The sequence below is a fragment of the Ceratotherium simum genome, chromosome 8 (assembly GCF_057802395.1).
Source record: "Ceratotherium simum simum isolate JZ-2026a chromosome 8, ASM5780239v1, whole genome shotgun sequence".
NCBI lineage: Eukaryota > Metazoa > Chordata > Mammalia > Perissodactyla > Rhinocerotidae > Ceratotherium > Ceratotherium simum.
In genome coordinates, this window is record NC_141907.1 from 65,142,187 (window position 1) to 65,156,241 (window position 14,055).

At 34.8% G+C, this 14,055-nt stretch overlaps 1 protein-coding gene across 1 annotated transcript in view; it reads right to left on the reverse strand.

Moving 5' to 3' along the window:
• Positions 1-694: 694 nt before the first annotated feature.
• Positions 695-14,055, reverse strand: part of ANTXR2 (ANTXR cell adhesion molecule 2) — a 141,299-nt gene continuing 127,938 nt past the window's right edge. Inside the window, exon 17 of the mRNA XM_004430873.3 lies at positions 695-2,592. Within this exon, the coding sequence (XP_004430930.1) occupies positions 2,554-2,592 (39 nt within the window). The 3' untranslated portion in view covers positions 695-2,553. The remainder of the gene's footprint in view (positions 2,593-14,055) is intronic.

The following is a 14,055-nucleotide window of genomic DNA, read 5'->3' on the forward strand; positions in this document are numbered from 1 at the left end:
TCCTGGTTGAAAGGTATAGAGATTTTTAATTTAATTCCTTTGGTGAGAAAATAGTACTCTTTAAAGAAATTCTTCTCATTTACTGGTTTAGCATAATCATAACATAGATCTGGTTCATGTCTTTAAGTGCAATGAAATTCCGTCTGTCGTCTTTGAACTTTATGAACAGTACGTTTTTAGTCTACATATAGACCATTACTTCTCCCTCTTCATTGAGAGTTCTTCTTAGTGGTATTAGAACTGGAAATCCATTTGCATTAGAATTTTGCCATTTAAGGGCAGAGGTCTACTTACATCGCTCATGTAGCAAAATGCAAATGTCATACAAATGCCATTTGATACTAGACAAATTCAAAGTAACTACCAAAGAAACAGCCTTAGCTTCTGTAGTATCCTTGATGCTTGTAAATATCATTTAGGGATGTGCACTGATCAGAAATGAAGCACCAATTTAAGAAAATAGCAATAGGCCCTGTCCCAGATGCAAAAGTCTACAACAACTCATTGGGTGTCTATCCGGCTTCCAAGTCACACTTGCACACATGGATAATTACTGCCAACAGTATTATTTATGAACATAAGGGACATTTTGGAACTGAATATAATTCTTCTCTGAAACTAACCAGGACAATTATATATACCCAACCAAACAAGGCTTGAGTTTATGTGAGCTTAAAGAAAATGGTAGCAGAGGCACAGGTAAAATTTTATTTATGAATATGTAGACACATGACTTTGGATCCAGCCAGCCAGTGACATAAATAAACTTGAGCAAAAGATTCTAGCTAGAGGATACATATGCATATATATATTTGTGTGTGTAAGGCTTCTTGGAGCAGTGCCACAAATCTGGACAACAACCAACAGAATCACTTCCGTCCTTTGAAATTTCCATTAAGAGCACAACGGGGGTAATTATACTGGGATGCTCCAAATCGCTCTTTCCATCTTGTGCACTCACATGCCCGCCAAACATGAAATGTCCGCCTTCTCCTTTCCAATGTGATGGTTGTTGAACTTATTTTTAGTGTCATTTGATAAGCCTTTGTGCTCACAGAAAGACATCCCACTGACCCAGCCACTGGTCATTGTCTATACCAGTTCACATCAAAGCAGGCGCGCTTTGTCAGGTTTCGAGTCGAATATCCATTTCGCATCTGAAGTACAGTATCGAAAGTGACTAGATCATTTGAGCTTTTTCCTTCAGCTGCTGCCTTCTTCCTCCCCCACAGTGTTTCCGCTCACGCTAACATAATTTGGCATCGTCGACGTGACACGGTGGTTTTTCTAAAAAATTATCACACGTACACTTTCGATGTTTCGTGGTGTCCGACCCTCCTGAAAATTTCATTTATAAATTGATGAGAGGAGGTCTTTTTTCCCTATTGAATCATAACCAAGGTAGAGTTACCTCAAAATCCAAGTAATGCGCATACAGTAATAGGTCATTCAATGTCAAAAGGCATAAAAAAGATGAGCAAAATCTTCACAGGCTGCTGCTTGCTGTTGCCTTTAATTATATTAATTAAACTTTGAAATTTTCATGCAAAGAGAGTTGCTGGCTTGTGACGCTGAAGAGCCCTTGGAGACTTGGAGGAAGAAAAAACCCTGAGCGGAAGCTTTGTGGTTACTGCTTCCCTTAAATTAAAAACAAAACAAACTCCTAGGTATGTTTACAGATATTAATGCTTTATGCACTACTAAACCCTACACATAGAAAGAGGGTAAATCTACCAATCACAGGAACAAGTTCTCAAATCATGAGTCCCTTAAACTCCACTCAGGATCGCTAGTTAGAAGCTGTCTTCCTGTGGAATAACGCTCTATTAATTTTCTTCTTTTCCCGAGTGCATAATGAAAGAAAGGTGTCTTCAAAACTAAAGGGCAAAATCTTGCTTGCTACCAATACCTTGAGGCATGCTGTCTACATTTTGTCATGCGTGTTCACTTTTCAGTGCTAAAATGACAAGATTTTCCAGTCAGAAGCTTCCCGTAAGGCACATTGTGGTAGGGCACTTGGAAAGATTTTGTGATCTGACATAGCTACAAGGCAATGGACTCCTTTATTTGCTTAGCCTGGTGGGAAATTTCATACTCTGCCTGCGGCTAAACATCTTGCCACATAAAAAAAAACAAGTGCCATGTTTCCACTTTAAACACTCCTCTCTCCATTAAAGATCCATCATGGCCAGTTATTTTGTGGTCCCTGTTTTGATATCTTCATGCTGTTTTCGCTTTTTCCCTCTTCTACACATTCAAATGAACTTTCTTGTATAAGCCATAGCACGTAGATTAACGTTCCTTTTTACTTTCAACGTCATGAATCACGAGTTACCACTGGGTTCCATCAACTCTGGTGTAGATGGCAGAACAAGTGTTTGAAAGGTTTGGTGCAAGCAAAGCAGGAGGCAGAGAAAACATTTCCTGACTGACAGGAATAAAGCTGCTCTTCCAAAAACTTCTGAAATGCACTTATGTTTTTTTCTTTTGGTTGGAAATCAGCAGTGTGAATATGTACCATCTTCATAGCTTCTTGGTCTTCCTGATTTCCTTTTACTGAGATGGAACTCGGGAGAAGTTTATGCACCGGCCCTAGGAAAGAAACAAATTGTTATTGAAGTATTAAAATGATTCTATAAAAGCATAAGAACACCTCGTTTTCCTCCGATGATATAAAAACAGTTACCTAAGGTAAGGTCAATGCTAATATGAAGTCATAAGTTCTTTTCCTTTGGGTCAAAGCATGACGGTTCATTCAGATCTTTTCCACAGCAAGTTCACTTACACAAGCATAGGGCAACATTAGAGTGGAAAAAACTCTATGGAAATCAGAACTATGTTATTGCTGTTTAAAGTATAGTGTTACTATCCTTCAAATTATCAATAAAATATCAAAGCCACAACCTTATATGTTTCTTTTTATAATGAATTAAAATGAAAGTATTCCTTTATGCAACCTGGTGCTTCTAAAATGTACACATGAGGAGTGTCTTTAAGAAGTAGGAAGAGATTGAGGATAAAGAGTCAAGGAGAAACGGAAGAGATGCCATCCCTTTGTGATTCTACTTTATAAAAGGCTTTTGCAAGCGACTTACTAAAGATCTTGTCCACTGTTGTTGACCATTTCTCACAATTGCACACCACCGTGAACTCTCCAAATAGTGACCATTTATTTGCATTGCCCATTTCCAAAGAGACTTTGCTATTCCAATTCCTTAGCAATTCAGTGAAGGTTGTGCAGATACATTGTTTCATATGTAATTACACATAATCCAAGAATCATTTGAAAACAAAGTTTCCAATTAGTGATAAAAGATCCCCTCCTTCCCTCTCCTTGGAATGACACTGTTGATACACTATACTAAAAAATCATGTCCAGATTCCTCAATAGGCCAAAAGCTAGCATACTGCTCTCTAGTTTAGGGTCAAGATCATCATCCTATTGAGATTTTTCTATTTCTCGTAATATCTGCTAATTTCAGATATTAGAACTTCTCTATTTCCTTCTAAATGTGAACAATAAATTTGTTTTAAATATCCAATACACGGTAATATTCAAAAGGAACAACAAATATTGGTGGAGAAGAAAGCTTGGAACATAAAAAGAGGATTTTTGTCCATTTTCCTCTCAAAAATGACTGCTCAATAAACTTGAAAACTTCTGAAATTAATGAAGAAACAGAAAAGCATAAACGCAAACTAGTTTCCATTAGCTTTTGCCTAACAGGCAAACATTCATCAAATTATCTGTCTTCTAAGTAATTTTGGAGGCAACATTATTACTACAATTGTCAATTTTATTACTTACTTTGTGCTTAATGTCTACAAATAATATCTGTGCAAAACGAACTGGGAGAAAAGCAGAAAGAAAAACCACCTTAGAAAAAGGTCAAAATTCCTTGGTAATGCAATGGTCACAGGTCATATACTCAAACTGTGTTTTTGTACTGTCTAGAACTTTCAAACAAGATCTTTAGAATGAACACTAAGGGAAAAGATGCTCTTCTCCAGATTAGCTAAGTATGACATCAAATGCCAAAAAAAAAAAAAATTAAAAATGTTATTTTCATGACATATTCGTTTTCTAAACATTTTTTTTCCAAGAGGGGCAGAAGGGAAAATGGCATAATTAACAAATATTTAAGCAAAGCAATAAAGCAGTGATTCTAAGCTACAATAGTGTAACTACACAGGCAATAAGAAATAGATTTTAACTATGCATATTAAAACAGTGATGAACATTAAAAATATTATCTTCTGGCAATTTTCCAGAACCAAATATATGAGGAATGACATTATGACAGCAAAGATATGAATTAATTCTTGAATATTTATGGACCAAAAAAGTAAAATTTTGCTCTCTTTTGCATAATTTTGAAAAGAAGTTATCATGAATCTCTACTTTTACTTGAGTTTCAAAACTAATTAACGAGAGTTAGACATAAGGCTCTTTCCCCAACCACTTCTATTCTACACACCAGATTAATCTTGGTGACCCTGATTCATTTACTTGAAGCAATTGGATAGTTTAAAAGGTGAGATTCATAGTTCACCTGAATTCCCAAAATCACTTCAACACCTACATTATTCCAGATCTAAGTTATTTTCTATTTCATTTGGTGTGGTTTAATTACAGACAAAGAAACTCAAACGAAAAAGTTCTATTGATTTTCACCCTGAGGTCCTTACTTCAATTCTTCCGAAGCACAGGATTAGGTATTGATCATCAGCTGCCAATTGTCTATTGATTAAAGTACCAAAACCCCCTGCTAAATGCAATATACATCCCTGTGTTTTAGCATACACCCATTAACAAAAACAACCAAATGTCTTCTCCCCTTCTGATCACAGACTCAGTGTTTTTCACTTTTATCAAGAGCTGATAATGTCTCGGTATACTTTTATTTTACAGAAATTTAAATTATTTTTTTTTTAATTTTTTATTTATTTTTCCCCCAAAGCCCCAGTAGATAGTTGTACGTCATAGCTGCACATCCTTCTAGTTGCTGTATGTGGGACACGGCCTCAGCATGGCCGGAGAAGCAGTGCGTCGGTGCGTGCCCAGGATCCGAACCCGGGCTGCCAGCAGCGGAGCCCACGCACTTGACCGCTATGCCACGGCCCTATTTTACAGAAATTTAAAAGCTGGTAACTTGGAGGAGTTCTGTTCAAGAGTGACTTCCTCTGCTAAGCATTACCTAGTTCTCCCAGCCATGGGGCTCCTTCCCTCAAAGATCTCATTGCATCTCCACTACAGCCAAACCACATTAATATACCCTAATTATCTGCTCAAATACATAAAAGGGAAGATAACAGTGGTTAAATCTGAGGGCTCTAAAGCCTGAGTATGTGTCCCAGCTCTGCCACTTATGAACTGTGTGACCATGGGCAACATTTAACTACTGTGTACTTCAGTTTCTTCATCAGGAAAATCAGGATTAAAAATTGGACATGTTCTTAGGACCATTATAAAGATGAAATCTGTTAATATATATAAAGCACTTAGAACAGTGCCTGTCATATAGTAAATTCTCAATAAAAAATAGGTACTTATTATCCATCTCTCTGCAACATCATTGCACAGTATCTAACATAGAACAGACTTGTAACAAATATGTACTTAGACACAAATGGATGGATGATGAATGTATAAATAAAGGAATATATAATGACTTAGACTTCCATTGGTGGAGGAGTCAGACCTCAAAAATGGGAATATAGAATAAGTATGAATTTGAGAGAGAATAAGAGGATTACAAAGGAGAAAAATACAACAGTGGAAAAGGAGAGAAGAAAATATGGAGAAAACAGAAGAGAGTAGCCTCAAGGAGAAAAGATAGAAAAGGAATAATCAAGAAAAAAGAAAACCTATTGGCCAGAAGGAAATTTTTATTCAGTATTCCATCAGGCATCTCACTCCCAGGAGATTATTTTATGCTAGCTGCTATCATCCATTTACCAGAATATTCTAAAATCAAGGCAACATACTCTGGCTCTAAGGGGCTGTGATTAGGTATCTGTGGCCCTTTGAGTACTACTTGATACTTTTGTCTTACAAAACCCATCGTGATAATGCTAACCACGTTTAAGGTCATGAATGTTTGGGCTGCCGTTGATATCATGGCAAGCAGTCTATGCCAGAACACTGCAGAGCAATTTTTATTTGCAGGAAATGAGATATGACAAGGTTTACAGAACTTCATATCCTAATACTTATAATGTCTACACAACAAAGGTATGTTATCAAGCTAACAAGCAAAGCACTATAAGATAGCTCGAACATAAAACTCATCAAAGAATAGTACAGAATGGAAAATAGTAGTAGTTAATCGTGTATTTTTCTGAGAATATTTCACTTTATGACAAATAATACAAGTGCTGAAAATAAAAAAAGTTAATTAAATGGCTTAATAAAAGATTAGTCAATGTAACCTAAATTTATAGAAATATATAGAACACATATGCTTATAATTTTAATACTTTATTCTTAATTAATTAATAGATTAATATTAGTATCAGGTAACAGGACAACACAATTTTTAAAATAAACCTCTAAAATTGTAATATGGTAAAATTGATGAACACAAGATTTCTGCTAGCAAGAGTTAAATGTGTAATATTACGCTTGTTATATTTTGTAAAATAATTCAAGAAATTTGAACTCAGGTGGCATACTTACAAAATAATATAACATGTAATATTACATTATAAATTATAATTATTAATATGAAGAAATAAGATTAAATTTTCTCTATTTCTTGAATTTTTAATTCAATATTTTTTACAAATAATTTTCTTGACTTAAAATCACGCATCTAGATAATGGGTAAAATCCAAGTATACTGTTGTTGTGATGCTTTAGGCAACACCCATAGTATTTATTCAATTAGGCAATCAATATAATCTATCTGAATTTAGTATCATGCTTTATAAGTCACTAGTTCATAAACTTCAACAATAACAACGTATAGTCAATATAAAATTGAATTATATTACTATCTTGGAACTACATTCATTTAAAAATGAACTATGAACGTGTTCCATTCTTTTGCCTTGGGAATATAGCGTTCCTTGGATGCAATGAAATAATTGTTAAATTTATTCATTTTGTATGACATAAGAGATTAGGAGGAAAATTTCTTAAGTATTTAAAGAAATTAAGGCAGAACAAAGAGAATTTACTGACTTTAGATTACAGCCAAATACATTTAACATACATTAATTTCAAAATTGTGATAATTCCATATTGTCTGACTACGCTATAGTTTACCTTCTCAATATATTAAACAATCAGGCCAATTAACAGAGTTAATTTGAGTACTAAGTTAACTGAGTTAAAACAAGAGTACTCTGGATATGTTTACCAACTTAGGTTTTGTAGCACATTAGAAATGTATTTGTATATTAATAATTGACATCACTATATTCCGATCTTGGTATGACAACATTTTATTTGCCTAATAAAAATTATTGCTTAAAAGGAATAAAACTTCCTTCCTTTTAAGGTGTACTGTCTTATGCAACCTTATATTGATGACATTACCTAATTCGCGAGCTTCTGTGGCAAGAAAAGAACTTTCATGCATTGCTAGTGAAAGTATAAATTGGCAAAAACTATATAGTAAGCAATATATATAATAATAGTCTTTAAAAGCTTATATTCCTTGACTCAGTAATTTCATGCTGGGAATTCAGCCCAATAAAATATCTAGATAAAGATTTTTAAATGTTTACCATCGGATTTTTATAATAATGAAAAATATAATTAGTTAATTTATATTTCTGTCCAACAATCAGAGAATAGTTAAATAAATTATGACTCCTCTACCTAGCTAAATATTATGTAGCCATTAAAATAGAAAATTTTAAAAATCTTTTTAACAATGTAGGGAAGCTGTAAGTGAAAAAAAAGTCAACGTGTATATATACACAATTGTAATCATGCAATATGTCTAAAGAGTAAAAGACAAGACTAACAGACAATACACCAACATACTATGAGCAATGAAATTGCATATGATTTCTTACATTCTATTTTATACCTTTTCTGTATATTCATATATTTGTTAGTTTAAAAAATTAGTTTTTAAAGAATAAATTTAATCAGCAAAAATGCAATCTTTTCTAAACATCTGTATTTATATGTTTTTAAAAGTCAGCCCAGGAAGCTGTTTGACTACTCACTCTCTCAAATCACCACCAACTACCAACTATGCCAAAGTTTTTCAGCACTCAGTGCCCCCATAGGTCAACTTGCTTATTGGGTTGTATTTTATAGTTAATACCCTGGTGGACCCATGTGAATACAGTTCTACTCAAGAGTGTACAGGTATGGTAGAAGCCAATGATTAATAAATCTTATAATTCACAGTCAACATTTTCATTTTTATGGTACACAAGTCTAAGAGTTTGCATAAAATGCCCGTTCACACATTTGTCCAGGTCACAATTGGTGATCTAATTTTTTTAAATGTGCATGCATGTGTGTGTGCACGTACTTGTGTATACATGTGCCTACCTGTGTACACAGCCCACCTCAAGCCCTGTACATACTGGAGTTGATTATATTTAAATAAATATAAGGGAAGCTCTTTAATTTTCACACCACATCAAACTTTCTAACCACATGCCCAGTATCTAGGACATATATTTCTCTATTCAATCAACAACACAGAATATTTATACCTCAGATATTTATCAGTGATAACTTTGGAATCCTTTCCCTCCAGATCAGTTGGCAAAACTATCTTTGAGAGGGAAGTTCTAAGTGAAATCCTACCCATCTATTTCTCTAGGTCAGTGGTTTTTTTCATACTGTGGTCCTTGAAGTCCTGTGGGTTCTACAAGGTGTCTCAGGGGCCATTATAGTTGGAGCGGTACACAGAAGGGAGCAAGCAGACACACTGCAGGCCTCTCAATCCTCCTTCGACCCGAGGAGATCCACCCTCATCTAGCCTTTAAAATTGCAATTCAGTATACATTTGCACTAAAAATGTAGTTTGATAACTATTATTCAAGCTAGTCATGCCTACGTTAAGCCAGATTACCAATAAACAATCTATCTACCTGAACTTGGTTTCTTTACTTCTCCTTAGAAATGCCTTCCTCGATTTATGACATTACAGTATTATCCCTTCAACTTTTGGTCACATGAAGAGAATTTTGCATTTTGGAAAATTGCTATCGAGGACACTGATATTAAGGGATCAATTCTTGGAGTTCAGAGGTACCTAGGAAAAAGCTTGTCACTTCTGGTAAGCTCATGTGCTTCCCTTTATTATATAACGGCAACTATATAACTCAGCCTTTCTCTTTGTACCTTGACTTTCAAAAAGCTCAGATTTATAAGATGTTCTAAAAGCAGTTGCTATCCTTAGGGCACATGTTCTGGTTCAGCTATACCTTGAATTGGCCCATGATTATTTCTTTATTTTTACTCTGAAGTCTTATTGTATATATTTTTTTCTCAATATTTCTTTAGAAGTAGACTAGGTATAAGTAAATTTAAACTAATATATATATTTTTGTTAATTCTCAACCTTCTTAATCATAAAGACTCCAAACCATCTAAACCTTTAAAACTCTCAAACAAACATATTAGCTCAATCTCTACCTTATGCAAAAAGATTATATCATGTCTACTTCCCTTCTTTGTTGCCTTTTCTTAATATGGTAGGCCTTAATGAAGTACTATGCAGACAGCTGATGTCAAATGATGATTAATTTGAAGTTAACCTGAACTAAGTTAACATAGATAATTAATATGAACTTGAAGTTTATACATGTTAAGTATGTTGAAACGATACTATTCTTCATAAAATCCCCAAAGTTCTTCTACAAGAATAAATCTCCTAGGTCTAAAGACTGAATGCTTAATTTCATTTTCTTTGGCTGCTAGGAAAAATAGGCACAATATGATTCTTTAAAAACTAGAAATACATTAATATCCCAATTCATCTCTTAGAGCAGAGCTCTGTGCAGCCGCTTTACTCCATTACCCACTTTCCCTCAGTGTAAGAAGGAATAGAATGTATCAAAGATAACTCACAAACAAAACTTTGGTCATAACAAAGGCTAAATTCACAATTAGAATCTGTCAGCTTTAACTCTACCTAAGTTATTTTCAGGCAATAACAAGTATCTCTTAGAGTAAGAAGTTCCTTGACATTTTTCCGGAAATTGTTGTTGGCAATACCTTCTCTTGGGTCTCACAATAAGTAGGAATGGGAAGTTGATGCCCAAAATAAAACTGTCTGGTGCAATGTTACTGCTCTGCAGTTAACTAAACCAAGAGATGAAAACAAGACAATAGTAGGAACTCACATTTATTATTAAGTATATAGACCCCAACTCTGTTGCAATATTTGAAAACTGATTTCACCCATTCATTTTCACCAGACCCAGTATGAGCAGCATTAACCAGAGCAAGAGTCATGTTTCTCATCTCTTCAGCATTAAAATTCTGCTGGCATCAACGCTTGTGAGCTCCTTTACTAGCTATCTGCACAGGAGATATTTCACTGCTAGAACTGTTATAGCACTATGCTCACCTCATAAATATCCATTGACAAGCTGAAGCATAGAACTGCACTTTAGTTTAGACTTTTCAAACACAGATAGCTGATTTATTTATATCTCCACTTCTAAAAAGAGTTTACTAAACCTTCACACTTTGTGCAACAGTAAACAGTGATTCAAATTTAAAATTGTATACAAAGCACAGATACACATAGGAACAGACACAAGATAATTCAAGAGGTCCAGAAAATCACAAATATCAGGAAAGAATGTCTCCTTGGGGACACAATGGGCTCTTTGAGTGGAGATTTTCTGCAGCAACTGGAGGTACAAGACTGAGGAGAGGGCATATACTATCATCTTTCTCTCTTATATATACGAGAGAGAGACCTATCTATATGTGTGAGATAGGTATAGAGATTTATATATGAATATATAATATTATAATAAAATATACGAGAGACTCTGGGCTATCCTCTGCTAAAAATAAACTGTAAGACTTTGAGCTGAAAAATAAATTCCACATACATTTTTCTAATGGAAGTTCAACCAATAAACATCCCATTTTACAGTGCAGACCACACACCATATGGATATTCAGTAGATGTCATGAAAGGAAGTGCTGAGTTTGCCTGACAAATTTACCTTCAAATGTTTCTTTTTCTCTTCATTCTGTTTTGTAACCTGCAAAATTTTAGTGACTCTACACATACTGTTAACGTTTATTTTGCAATTATCCAGGTCCCTTAATTTTTCTTGAGATTCAGGCATATAGTTGGAAGTTAATGAAACATCTAGCCCATACCTCATAATGAAGATACGAAATTGACTCTTCTAACTTATTACTTCCAAGCAATATATATATTTTGACAGTTCTTTAGAAATCATTGTAGGCAATACCTTCTCTTGGATCTCATATAAGTCATAATGGGAAGTAGATGCCCAAAAGATACATATATGTAAAATCAGAACAGAATTCTGTATTTGTTTGTAGTTGGTTAACATTTTTTTTTGTTGGACACAACATAGGTAGCGTAGGAATGATTTTCCTCTTTCTAATCTCAATTAGAGTACTAATTATGTCTTAGGTCTTAAACCAATAGTAAAAACCCAACTACTTAAAAGTACAACTTAAAGCTATAGAAAAACAGAAAATAAGTTTTGTACATGCACACTGTAGCATTACGAGTATTAAGAAAAGATTGAAAACAACCCAAATATCCATCAGTAATGGACAAGATGAATAAACTGTAAGATACAGATAGATAACGGAATATTATAAATAATATACAGTCTTATAAAGAATGAGGAATATCTGCAAACACTATTGTGGAATGATGACCAGGATTTATTAAGGGAAAAAAACCAAGGTGTATAGGGTATACACACTATGCTATATTTCATATGACAAGAAGGAAAATACACTGGAATTGATATATACTTATATTTTCAAAGAGAAAGAAAAAAAAAATATTTGCTTTGAAAACAAAATTAGTTACAGATAGGTGGAGGGAGGGCACAGAGTGGAGTGGATGAGGATGTAAATAAGATATCTCTGAACAGATCTTGTTATATGATACCAAATGCAACCATGTAAATATTTTACATTTACAAACAAAAAGTTACGTAATAAAAAGAAATCTCTACAAACTAAAATAGCCTTCACTAAGTGCAAGGCATAACCTTGCCAAAAGCTGAGGACATGGCAGGAAAGCTGAGAGAGATCCCTCCATAGTACATGAGGTTTTCCTTGAGAGGAAGGAAGTAGTCATCCGAAAGCTGGGAGAAAGGCAGGAGGGTAGAGAACTATTTCCCTCTTCAAAGACACATGGGGCCTTCCCCAAGGTAAAGGAAGCAGCCCACTGAACGTTTGGGGCATGGCAAGAGGAATGAGAAAAATAGCCCTGATGGACCCAGGGCCTTCTTGAACCACAAGGCAGCAGCCTGTGAAACCTGGGAGCAGGCAAACTGAGAAAGATCCCTTCAAGGCTCATAGGGACTTCTGAGAGTGCAAGGAATTGGCCAACCAAAGGCTATAGGCAGGGAAATAATACGGCAACAGGTTTCTCAAGGTACAGAAAGTGGTGGGGGGTGGAGATGGGGAGTGGGATCCTGGTAGCTGGAGAGAGCAAAGAGGAGTCCCCTGCAACAAAAGAGCTCACAGGTGGGCTGCAGAGCAGATAGTGAGAGAGAGCTCTGCTGAAGGAAAATCCCTGACTCTGCCCTCAAAATTTTTGAAGCCGGTAGTGAACTAAAAATAACTAAGATGGCAACAAACCCAGACCCAGCTCAACCACAAAGTAGCAACATGACAGAAGAAGTGGTATGTATGTTTCTAGAGGTAAATGCTATCTAGGTTAGTCTCTATTTTTTAATTTACAATGTCCAGCATAAAATCACAAATTATGGCACACATGAAGAAGCAGGAAAACATGACCCATAATCAATGGAAAACAGTCAAGATAGCCAAATCTAGTAAATAGATGAAGACTTTAAAATAACTATGATAAAAATATTAAAAGTTCTAGTGAGAAAGATCAATAGCATGCCTAAAAATATGACAAATTTCAACAGAAATATGGAAATTATAAATAAGAATAAAATGAAAAAGCTAGAGAGGAAAACTGAAATATCAGAAATAAAGATTGTTTTTGATTCATGTAAAAGTAGACTGGACATAGCAGAAGAAAAACTCACTGAACGTGAAGGTAGGAGAACAGAAATTGTTCAAGTTGAAAAACAAAGATAAAAAAATAAAGAGAATCCGAGGCTTGTGGAATGATATCTAATGGTCTATCATATAGTAATTGGTGTCCCAGAAGGAGAGGAGAAAGGATGGAGAAGAGAAATTGAAAAAATAATGGCTGAGAACTTCCTAGAATTGATGAAAGGCATAAACCTACAGATCAAAGAAATTTAGTGACCCTCAAGCAGGATAAATACATAGAAAACCATATCAAGGAACACATAGTAAAACTTAAGAAAACCAAAGAATATCATAAACGCATACCTCTCTGTCTCTCATCACCTACCCCTACCAAAGACGTTATACACTGAGAAAACAACTACAAGCATGACAGCCAACTTTTTATCAGAAACAATGGAAGACATGAGACAATGGGACTCTCTATAATACTAAATGTGTGTGGCAGGGGGGTTGTCGGGGGGAGAGAATCAACTTGAATTTCCATATCCAGAGAAAACACCCTTTAAAAATGTAGGCAAAATAAAGACATTTTAAGACAAGCAAAACCTGACACAAATTATCTGCAACAGACTTTGACAACAACAAGTGCTAAAAGAAGTTCTTGCAACTGAAGGAAAAGACACTAGATGGAACCCTAGATCTGCAGGAAGAAATAAAGAGAAAGAGAAAGGCAAATATGTGAATAAACAAGAAATATAAATAAATAAATGAATTTCTCTATGACACTATTGATTACTTAAAGCAAAAAATAATATATTATTGAATTCATAACATATGTAGAAGTAACATATATGACAATCAGAGCACACAGAGGTGGAGGGGGAAATGGA